General features: G+C 45.2%; 1 protein-coding gene across 4 annotated transcripts in view; it reads right to left on the bottom strand.

The window, feature by feature from the left end:
* scube2 (signal peptide, CUB domain, EGF-like 2) overlaps window positions 1-11699 on the bottom strand; it is an 80123-nt gene extending 68424 nt beyond the window's left edge. Inside the window, exons 1-2 of one of the 4 annotated variants that reach the window (XM_060940729.1) lie at window positions 11441-11699; window positions 10918-11040 (exon numbers count right to left, since the gene is read on the bottom strand). In XM_060940729.1, the coding sequence (XP_060796712.1) occupies window positions 10918-11040; window positions 11441-11522 (205 nt within the window). In that variant the 5' untranslated portion in view covers window positions 11523-11699. Of the gene's footprint in view, window positions 1-3432; window positions 3573-4021; window positions 4315-10917; window positions 11041-11440 lie in introns of those variants that run through there. The other 3 variants (XM_060940727.1, XM_060940728.1, XM_060940730.1) reach the window with 3 other exon arrangements.
* Window positions 11700-12078: the final 379 nt, after the last annotated feature.

Below are 12078 nucleotides of genomic sequence, written 5' to 3' on the forward strand. Positions count from 1 at the left end.
GTTGTTAGCTGCCTGCAACAACTAGAAAAGGACCAAGCCATCAACCGATCTCTGTACTACAGATTGTACCCTGGGGAAGCCGTTCCTCTCATATACGGACTCCCCAAGATTCACAAGGAAGGAGCTCCACTCAGACCTATCATCAGCAGTATAAACTCGGTCACCTATAACATTGCCAAACACCTAGCCACTATCCTGGCTCCTCTTGTTGGGAATACGCTACATCACGTCAAAAACTCCCAAGATTTTGCTACTAAAGTTGCAGACCTCAAACTAGACTTAGATGAAACCATGGTTTCTTACGATGTCACTTCTCTTTTCACCTGCATTCCCACCACAGAAGCAGTTGAATCTGTTAGACAACACCTTACTGGATAGAACGAACCTCACCACGGACCAGATTTGCACCCTGCTTGACCTCTGCCTGACTACCACTTATTTCCAGTTTAATGAAAGTTTCTACAGACAGAAGCATGGATGCGCCATGGGCTCACCGGTGTCCCCTATTGTGGCCAATCTTTACATGGAGGAAGTGGAACATAAAGCTTTGACCACTTTTTCAGAAGTTGCTCCCAGCCACTGGTTCAGATATGTGGATGACACCTGGGTTAAAATCAAAACCCATGAAGTAGAAGCCTTCTCTAAGCACATCAATGCAGTGGATATCAACATCAATTTCACTCGGGAGGACGTCAGTGGGAATAATCTAGCCTTCTTGGATTGTGATGTACACATTAGACAAGACAGAAGCCTTAGCATCGAGGTCTACCGGAAACCCACACACACAGACCAGTACCTACTCTTTGACTCTCACCACCCACTGGAACACAAATTGGGGGTCATTAGGACCTTGCAACACAGGGCTCAGAACATCCCTACAACATTAGAGGGAAAAGAGAAGGAGCAGAATCACATCAAGAAAGCACTTCAGAACTGTGGGTATCCCAACTGGTCTTTCTTCAAGAGCAGAAAAAGGAACATAACGGACAAGGAGGATAACAGGAACAAATGCAAGAACATTGTCATTCCCTACATTTCTGGTCTATCTGAGAAACTCAGGAGGATCTTCTACAAACACAACATTCCAGTACATTTCAGACCCAGTAACACCCTGAAGCAGAAACTGGTCCACCCTAAGGACAGAATACCCAGACACAAACAGGACAGCGTAGTGTACGCAATTCAGTGCAGTGAGGAATGCACGGACTCATATATTGAAGAAACTAAACAACTGCTCCACAGGCGCATGGCTCAACACAGGAGAGCCAGTTCCTCAGGCCAGGACTCTGCTGTCTATCTTCATCTTAACAACAAAGGACACTCATTTCAGGATTGTAACGTACGCATTTTAGCCAGAGAGGATCGTTGGTATGAGCGAGGAGTTAAAGAAGCCATTTTTGTCAACCTGGAATGGCCATCACTGAACAGAGGTGGGGGTCTAAGGCCCTGTCCACACGGCAACGGATTCAGGTGAATCCGATACAATTGTTTATCATTTAGTCCTGGCGTCCACACGGCACTGGCGTTTTGGGTGCCCCAAAACGCAATCTTTTGAGAACGGGTTCCAGAGTGGAAAGATCTGGCAACGTTGCCGTTGCGAAGTCATCTGGATGAGTAGAACGGATTTGTTTACGATGACGCCACAACCACATGACTGAGAGTGCTTCACGCCGGGTAGAAGTGTAACGAACTCGATGCGAGTTGTCAACAAATCCTATAACTTGGTTCATGAAACGCGCTTACAAAATATTTTCACTGTGAATATTTATTGTGTAATGGTGCAAAGAGAGAGAGAGAGAGAGAGAGAGAGAGAGAGAGAGAGAGAGTAGCCCTTAGGGCAGAGTCAATCCCGCCAGCAAAAATAGGGAAAAAAAGGAGCAATCTCACCTCTTCAGATGTTGGTTTAAGTCCTACAATACATTCCTCAAAAAGGGCATAGAAGAACAAATTAATCCATCAACGTGTAGCATTCAATTTATTCCGGACCATTAAAGACGCCGCCTTCTGCATAGAATCATACGTCATCCTCGCCGCCATATTGGATAGGGCAAAGCAGAGAATAAAGATGCCTCATTCATGTGCTGCGTTTAACTGTACCAACAGGTTTACCGTCCAAACGAGATCACATGGGATTACCTTTCACAGGTGAGACTGGAAAAATACTTTTCATTGTATTCGGTCATTATAACGTAATTTTACGAACAGATTTTTCTGACTTTGTGGCTAATATGAAGTCTCGCGCATAATAGTTTATGTGCATGTGTCCTTACTTCTTCTATTGTTCTGGTGTCTCCGAAGGGACCGTCTTACAGCGCCCCTAGAGGTGTGGCATGTGTATTGCATCGTTTTCAGCAAGCGTTGCGTTGCCATATGGACCTGATATTTTACTGATCGTTGCCCATGTGGACGCGATATTTTTTAAAATAACATCTCGTTGCCGTTGTCGTGTGGATGTAGCCTAAGACATCATTTATCAGCCACCTACAATACAACTTGGCACACCAAAACCCAGCTGTTTTCAGTGACTCACAGGAGGACAGAGAGAATCAGCATTCCATTGATCACCTTAACGGGCAATCCACTGATCACCCTAACGACTCTCGAGGCCGTTCACACCTAGCCACCAGTGACCCACACCAACAGGATGACTTAACGACACCTTAGATGAGCTTTTCATCCATGAGAGGATAAATACCTGATACTCCCTACCAGTCAGACAGAACTGAAGAAGCCTTTCGGATGAGAGGTGCAACGTCTTCAAGAATCTTCAAGCAAGTCCAGTTGCTCTCTTTTACCACCCACAACAAACTGGTTACACTCAAATCCCACAGCAAGATAATCTGCATTACACACTCCCCGGCCACTTTAATAGGAACTCGCTGTTGGTTCTAAGATCCCTGTTCTTGGCTGCACGAGTGGAACCCAATGTGTTCTTCTGCTGTTGCATGCTGAGATGCTTTTCTGCTCACCACGGTTGTAAAGAGTGATTATATGAGTTACTATATCCTTCTTGACAAAAAAAGACATCTCGACCCAATCTGTCCATTTCCCTCTGACCCTCTCTTATCAACAAGGTGTTTGTTTCCACCCACAGAACTGTCGCTCACTCACTCAGTGTTGTTTGTTTTCTGCACCATTCTGTGTAAACTCTAGAGACTGTTGTGTGTGAAAACCCCAGGAGATCAGCAGCTTCTGAAATACTCAAACCAATTTTTCCCATTCTGATATTTGAACATTGTGAAGATTAACTGAAGCTCTTGATTTGTATCTTGAAATGTGTCTAAGACAAAGGACTGATTGATTTTAGGCACAAAGATTGCAACCATACTAAAACAAACATCAATGGACAGGACGTTGAAATAGTCCAACAATACAAGTACTTGGGCTCTATTATCAATTATAAATTAAGTTTTAATGGTAACACGGACTTACTGTGTAAAAAAGGACAGCAACGTTTATACTGCCTCAGGAAGCTGGCAAGGTTGAATGTAGACAAATCACTAATGACTCTTTTCTACAGATCCTTTATTGAGTCAGTTCTTACTTTCTCAGCCATCTGTTGGTATGCATTGCTAAATGTGAAACAGAAAAATGACATCTCTACGGTTATCAAGGTGTGTAGTAATGTCACTGGTGTACAACAGAAAAGGATGTCTGCACTGTATGAGGAACAGGTAATTAAGAAGGACAAATCAATCCTGTCAAATTATACCCACCCTCTGCACAGCGAATTTCAGGTCTTGCCCTCCGGCTCCCGTTTCAAATACCCACTAGCCCGAACCAACAGATATAAACATTCTTTTATACCTTCTGCTGTCCAGTTAATGAATTCTACCAAACAGAGATAACCTCTACCGCTCCCTCTCCCTTTTTCTCATTTTTTATTTCTTTATTTATTATTATTTTAAACTTTGTGTGGAAATGTGTGTGTCTGTTTGTGTTTATTATGTATGCTACTTCTGCAAAACAAATTGCCCTTTGTGGGACAAATAAAGCATTACTTACTTACTTACTTACTTACTTGATTTGTATCTGTGGGATTTGATGCATCGTGTTGCTGTGGAGGGATCGGCTGATTACAGAACTGCAGAAAACAGCAGGGAGGTGGGTGTTCCTAATAAAGTGGCCAGTGAGTGTACATATTATTTGAAATAAATGCTGATTAAAAATGGTAATTTATTCATGGGCTGGTAATTGCACTTGCCAAAGGAGTGTGAATGATCATCGGCAGCCATCGGACGAAGTCCATGATGAGCGCATGGGTCGCAACATTCAGGTCCGATTCACGCACTTCCTGCGATGGCTTACTAGCCTGATCCTAGAGCAGCAGACACGATGGCAAGTTGGACAGACATGGGCTGATGCCGATGGAGCTCCTGCAATGACCTTTCTCCTGGCTCTTTTTGCATCTGCTTCATCGTTGAGCCTTTTCTCTCCTACCTCAAGTGCTTCATTGTAAGCGACCTTCTACAGTAGTGCTTGAAAGTTTGTGAAAGTGCTTCATTGTAAGCGACCTTCTACAGTAGTGCTTGAAAGTTTGTGAACCCTTTACTGTAGAATTTTCTACATTTCTGCATAAATATGACCTAAAACATCATCAGATTTTCACACAAGTCCTAAAAGTAGATAAAGAGAACCCAGTTAAACAAATGAGACAAAAATATTATATTTGGTCATTTATTTATTGAGGAAAATAATCCAATATTACATATCTGTGAGTGGCAAAAGTATGTGAACCTCTAGGATTAGCAGTTAATTTGAAGGTGAAATTAGAGTCAGGTGTTTTCAAGCAATGGGATGACAATCAGGTGTGAGTGGGCACCCTGTTTTATTTAAAGAACAGGGATCTATCAAAGTCTCATCTTCACAACACATGTTTGTGGAAGTGTATCATGGCACGAACAAAGGAGATTTTTGAGGACCTCAGAAAAAGCGTTGTTGATGCTCATCAGGCTGGAAAAGGTTACAAAACCATCTCTAAAGAGTTTGGACTCCACCAATCCACAGTTAGACAGATTGTGTACAAATGGAGGAAATTCAAGACCAGTGTTACCCTCCCCAGGAGTAGTTGACCAACAAAGCACACTCTAAGAGCAAGGCGTGTAATAGTCGGCGAGGTCACAAAGGACCCCAGGGTAACTTCTAAGCAACTGAAGGCCTCTCTCACATTGGCTAATGTTAATATTCATGAGTCTATCATCAGGAGAACAATGAACAACAATGGTGTGCATGGCAGGGTTGCAAGGAGAAAGCCACTGCTCTCCAAAACGAATATTGCTACTTGTCTGCAGTTTGCTAAAGATCACGTGGACAAGCCAGAAGGCTATTGGAAAAATGTTTTATGGACGGATGAGACCAAAATAGAACTTTTTGGTTTAAATGAGAAGCGTTATGTTTGGAGAAAGTAAAACCCTGCATTCCAGCATAAGAACCTTATCCCATCTGTGAAACATGGTGGTGGCAGTATCATGGTTTGGGCCTGTTTTGCTGCATCTGGGCTAGGACAGCTTGCCATCATTGATGGAACAATGAATTTTGAATTATATCAGCGAATTCTAAAGGAAAATGTCAGGACATCTGTCCATGAACTGAATCTCAAGAGAAGGTGGGTCATGCAGCAAGACAACGACCCTAAGCACACAAGTCGTTCTACCAAAGAATGGTTAAAGAAGAATAAAGTTAATGTTTTGGAATGGCCAAGTCAAAGTCCTGACCTTAATCCAATCGAAATGTTGTAGAAGGAACTGAAGCGAGCAGTTCATGTGAGGAAACCCACCAGCATCCCAGAGTTGAAGCTGTTCTGTACGGAGGAATGGGCTAAAGTTCCTCCAAGCCGGTGTGCAGGACTGATCAACAGTTACGGAAAACGTTTAGTTGCAGTTATTGCTGCACAAGGGGGTCACACCAGATACTGAAAGCAAAGGTTCACATACTTTTGCCACTCCCAGATATGTAATATTGGATCATTTTCCTCAATAAATAAATGACCAAGTATAATATTTTTGTCTCATTTGTTTAACTGGGTTCTCTTTATCTACTTTTAGGACTTGTGTGAAAATCTGATGTTGTTTTAGGTCATATTTATGCAGAAATATAGAAAATTCTAAAGGGTTCACAAACTTTCAAGCAGCACTGTAGATACTATGTTCTGCTGCAAGACATTCCCAGTCATCCCCTGGAAGACCGATCACAAGCATGTTTCTTTTGCAGACGTCTCGAAAGCATAGCTTTGGTCTTCCTACAGCCCTCAACCCTTGTTCCAGCTCTCCATACGGGAGATCCTTGGGGATGCGACCATCCTCCATTCACCGGACATGGTCCAGCCATCTCATCCTACATTATCTAAGAACAGTATACATTAAGGAGATGTCTGCTCTATCAATTACTGCACTGTTGGGGACCTTGTCTGTCCACGAGATGGACAGAATGTGGTGTAAACACCTCATATGGAAGGAGTGCAAGTATTTCTCCTGACAAGCATAGGTGGCCCAGCACTCACTGCCGTATAGCAGGGTACTCACGATGCAAGCACGATAGGCAGTGACTTTGGTGGTAGTGGTAAGCTTCTTATTCTCCCACACCTGAGGGGAGAGCTTGGCCATGCTGGTTGCAGCCTTTCCAATTCTTTTACCGAGCTCAGCATGGAGAGAGACGTTGTTTGAGATGGTGGAGCCAAGGCAGGTAAACTGTGAGACAACTTCCAGTGTGTAATCTTTGATGGTCACAACTGGAGAAGCTTCGACTCCTTGGCACATGATTTTCGTCTTCTTCAGACTGATGGTAAGGCTGAAGTCGTCACAGGCCTTGGAGAAGCGGTCAAGAAAGTTCCAGAGTTCTTTCTTGCTGGGAGCAACAAGGGCAGCATCGTCTGCATAAAGCATGTCACGCGCTTGAACTTAGCGAACCTTGGTTTTTGCCTGGAGACATGCTGGGTTGAACAGCTTCCCGTTCGATCTAGTTCGCAGCAGAACGCCTTCATCAACTGTCCCAAAAGAGTACTTAAGAAGGACAGAGAAGAAAATGCCGAAGAGTGTTGGTGCTAGCGCACAGCCTTGTTTCACACCAGTTATGATGTTAAATGCATCTGACCTGCACCTGTTAAACTGTACAGTCCCCTGCATTCCATCATGAAAGGACTTGACAAATCTCAGGAGTTTCACAGGGCAGCCAATTAAGGGCAGGATCTTAAAGAGACCATCTCTGTTGACTAAGTCAAATGCCTTAGTCAGATCAATGAATGCGATAAAGAGGGGCTGTTGTTGTTCCCGGCACTTCTCCTGGAGTTGTCTCAGTGAGAAGATCATATCTACTGTAGAGCGCATGGAACTGAAGCCGCATTGACATTCTGGATAGACCCTCTCTGCAAGCTTTTGGAGGCGATGAAAAGTGACTCGAGTAAACAGCTTTCCAGCAATGTATAGTAATGAAATGCTGTGGTAGTTATCATGGTTGCTGCGGTCACCCTTGTTCTTGTACAGAGTTGTGATGATGGAATCTTTCAACTCTTGGGGGATCGCTCCTGCCTTCCAGCACCTGCAGAGCAACTGATGAAGGGCACTGAACAGCCTGCTCCTGCTGCATTTAAATACCTCAGCCAAAATGCCATCTAGTCCCGGAGCCTTGCCAGATGATATATCATTAAAGGCCTTGGAGAGCTCTTCTTTGGTGGGGACATCGTCCAACTCAAACAGCATTGGAAGCTTCTCAATCTGGTCTAAAGCAGAAGTTGAAATAAGGTTTTCGCGGCCGTAGAGCTCAGAGAAGTACTCCACCCAACTCTCCATCTGCTTGGATTTGTCGCTGATGATCTCCCCATTGGATAACTTCAATGAAGTGCACTTTGTCTGTGTAGGCCCCATGGCCTTCCTGATGCCCTCGAACATAACCCTTTTGTTCCTGGTATCTGCAGCTGACTGAATCTCAACACAGAGACTCATCCAGTAGTTGTTGGCACAAGTCTTGCATTCTTCCTTTGTGCAGCTCCTGGCCCTGTGAAGTGCTTCCAGAGTGCTTGGTGAAGGGTTTCTCTGGTAGTTCTGCAGTGCATTTCTCTTTTCTTCAATCAAAGCTAAGAGAATCGCAATATTTGCATCAAACCATTCATGACTTTTAGGTTTTTTCATGCCGAAAGCTTGTAATGCTGCAGCATGGATTGTATCCCTGATGGAATACAACCCATGACGTTGATATCAAGTTCCTGACAATCCTTGAGTTTATCACTTAGGATGTTGTTGAAGTGTGAGACATTCTCGGGGGTGGCGGTGGCAGCAGTATTGATGCAAGGTTTGACAGGATGCTTAGCATGGTGCAATTTCTTTGTGTGAATCTGGACCTTGGTGCAGACAAGGGAGTGAACAGTGTCACAATCAGCACTGTGGTATGTTCTCATGCTGCGAAAGCTGTTAAGGTGCTCACGGCGAGAGATGATAAGGTCCAGTTGATGCCAGCATTTGGATCTAGGGTGCATCAACGAGAACCTGTGACGCACCTTCATGGCAAAGAAAGTGTTTGTAATGCGGAGATGATGGTGAGTGCAGAGCTCCAGTAGTCATTGGCCATTCTTGTTGCATTTTCCAACTCCAAAGTGCCCAAGGCAGATGGGCCAAGACCCTTGGTTGTCACCCACTCTTGCATTAAAGTCACCAAGAAGAATCAGTGCTTCATGCTTTGGGATACACTTGATAGCTTCATTGAATTGGCTGTAGAAGGCGTCCTTAGCATCAGAGCTGGAGGTCAGAGTTGGAGCATAGACAGAGAGCAAGTTAGCTATGCCTGCTTGAGTGTTTAGTCTCATGTGCATGAGTCGCTCTGAGTTGGTTGGACCTGGCTTCACCATCTGGATTAGCTTATTGCTAATAGCAAATCCAACTCCATGCTCTCTGGGCTCATTTTCATCTTTGCCTTACCAGAAAAGCATGAACTCATTTTCCTTGAGGCTTCCAGCCAGTTCTCTGCTGATGACAGCTGTCTTGCAAAGTCCATCAGTGTCCTGTATGTCCTTGGTCAGACCAGTAAGCATCGTTCGGACATTCCAGCTCCCAAGAGTGAGAGCTGGCCTTCTTTTTGTGAGTCTAGGATTATTAGGTGAAAGAGTCGCAGTCCACAGTCTGTTTCCAAACTTGAGTCTCGCTCACCTCAGCGGGACAGGTGAACCGTGGCGGGACAACACCTTATTGACTGGGGGCTGCCCAGCTTTAAGCAGGCGGTAGATGTCCAGTGGGGCTAAAAAGCTCCTCCCACTGTCAGGAGTGACCCCTGGTGTCAGGCTCTATGTCAATCAAGCCATGACTTAGAACCGGTTACTACCACTCCCCGATTTGTTTCTATGCCAAGCAAAGCCATACAACATACTGAAGTTACCTCTCCAAAAATGCACTAGCCTGGGCAGTATATATGGAGACACTGGTTTGCCCATGTCCCAGAATCCCTCTCTCAGGCTTGCTGGTAAAGTCTGAAGGAAAAGCGTAGCCAGTATGTCCAGGACCAGTTTGACTGCAGCAATTGCCAGCGACTGGATTACCGCCAGGCTGCCTATGGGGCTCCACTCCGAAATTTCTGTCAGGGTTCATTCCCTTAGCCTTTGGCTATCCCTAGCTGCCCACAAGGCAGTGGGGCTATTTACATATAGCATAGCGAGGCTGTATCCCTGGCCGACGGAGGCAATGGGTGTGCTAACACCTGCCCAGGGTGTCCACCCAGGCTAGAGGAGGGAAGGAGGTGCCTTACCTCTCTATTCTAGACCGGCTCCAAGCTAGGTCTAGCCACTGCCCAAAGTGTGAATGACAGAATTTATTCATTGTTTTGTGAAACATGTATCTGTATTCTTCGCTGTCAGCAGGTACAAAGGAAAAGTCACTTCGGTGTGATATCAGAGTGGGAAGAGAAAAAGTCACAACTTACTGTCCTTTATTTATCTTTTCACTTGCTAATTATTATGGTTCAATTCTATCTAAATCTAAATGATATTCACAGTCAGCCTGGTCACCTGTGATTCCATCACTGTAGCTGGGACTTCATGATCTTTACAGGAAGTGAAGTCTTATAAAGCAGCGTTTCTCAACCTTTTTTCAGTCACGGCACCCTTCAGAAGTATGCAAATTCTCAAGGCACCCCCATATAAAATATACGCAGTCACGCTGACCATACGCTGACTCCGCCAGTGACGTTGTGACATGGGAAAGGGGGCTGTGAGACAAATTTTGATGATGCATGAGGTGGCGATGATCTGCATTAGTGTAACTATCGGTTTTTGGAATTTTAATTCATTTCATTTATTTCAATGTGAGAATATATAATTTTTTGACGGCACCCCTAACGAAGCCAGACGGCACCACCCTGGCTGAGAAAGGCTGTGATAAAGAATAAACATGTTTGGAATCTTCTTTGGAATATTAACCATCTGGACTGGCCGTGCTGGTCACATGGACAAAGAATATAAACCATCAAGCTTATGAATTACTTTTCTATTTCAGATTTAGCAGTAATCCTCCATCACCACACCCAGGACAGCAGATATATATTCTGCACTAAACTGTGAATTATTTCTGAAATGCAAAATAACTGATGAAGTGTCACACAGGATTCATCAGAGCAAAAGGTAAACATAACTTTTAGAGAGAAACATCATCCCATCTCACTTTGTCCTAGTTTCTACCCAGTTCTCACTTTTTGATCTTGGACCCTGGACAGATGCAGACGTGAGATCAGACTGCTACAGATGTGAACATCACACAAGTACATTCAGTCTAATAAACACTGTGAACTTCCTGCTGAATGTTTCAGTATGGAGTCAGGAGTCAGTCCTCACTGAGAGCGTTTAAACTGTGAGTTCAGGAGAAACTTCTCCACACCAGCAGGAACCCAGAGAGCCGTGGAGTGGAGAGGAGAAAGCAGGAGATGGAGATAAACAGAAGATACCTTCACAGTGCGTCCCGTCTCCTTTAAAGCCGGATTTACACGTGCACTTGTAGGAAGTCGGAGTGTTCTGACAGATGGCGTCAATGTGACAGGCATCACTTCCCTCTGAGCACTGATCCACATCTGCAGCAGCAAAACACCAGGACAGGAGGCGCAGAGGGAGGTGCAGCAAAACCACATGCAACAAGAAATAAAGGCAAAATAACACAAATAAACAAACTAACTAACAAATAAGCAACAACAAACTCGTGTGCTGTAATGGATCTGTGCATGAACAAAACAAACCGCTGTACATACTGTATGAGAGAGAGAGAGAGAGAGAGAGAGAGAGAGAGAGAGAGAGAGAGAGAGAGAGAGACGGAGAGGGAGACAGACAGACAGACAGACAGAGAGACGGAGAGACAGGGACAGAGAGAGAGGGAGAGACAGAGGGAGAGAGAGACAGAGAGAGAAATAGAGGGAGAGAGAGAGAGAGAGAGAGAGAGAGAGAGAGAGAGAGAGAGAGAGAGAGAGAGACTCTTACCGGGGACACCGGGGACCTCCTGACTGTTTAACAGCAGCAGCAGCAGTAAACCCCAGTGCAGCTGAGCCCGGTCGCAGCCCATGGTGTTGAGTTCGAGTCTCAGAGCCGAACGGAGTGAAAACACCTGAAAGGTAAAGAGCACCGAACGCGCGCGCTGATCATCCTCAGCACCGACCGCACTGAGACCCAGCTCGCGCTCACACCGGGCAGCAGGGGGTGTGTCAGTGGGAGGGGCAGTCAGAGCTCCACCACTTCTTCTGCCAAATTATGTGGATGAATAAAACCCCGCAGTGCTGCGCTCCCTCTCTCTCTCTCTCTCCCTCTCTGTCTCTCTCTCTCCCTCTGTCTCTCCCTCTCTCTGTCTCTCTCTCCCTCTCTATGTCTCTCTCTGTCCCTCTCTGTCTCTCTCTCTCTGTCTCTCTCCCTTTCTGTCTCTCCCTCTCTGTCTCTCTCTCCCTCTCTCTGTCTCTCTCCCTCTCTCTGTCTCTCCCTCTCTGTCTGTCTCTCCCTCTTTGTCTGTCTCCCTTTCTGTGTCTCCCTCTCTGTCTCTCCCTCTCTCTGTCTCTCTCCCTTTCTGCCTCTCCCTCCGTCTCTCTCTCTGTCTCTCTCTCTCTCTCTCTCTCTCTCTCTCTCTCCTC

This window comes from Neoarius graeffei, chromosome 15 (assembly GCF_027579695.1).
Source record: "Neoarius graeffei isolate fNeoGra1 chromosome 15, fNeoGra1.pri, whole genome shotgun sequence".
NCBI classification, from domain to species: Eukaryota; Metazoa; Chordata; class Actinopteri; order Siluriformes; family Ariidae; genus Neoarius; species Neoarius graeffei.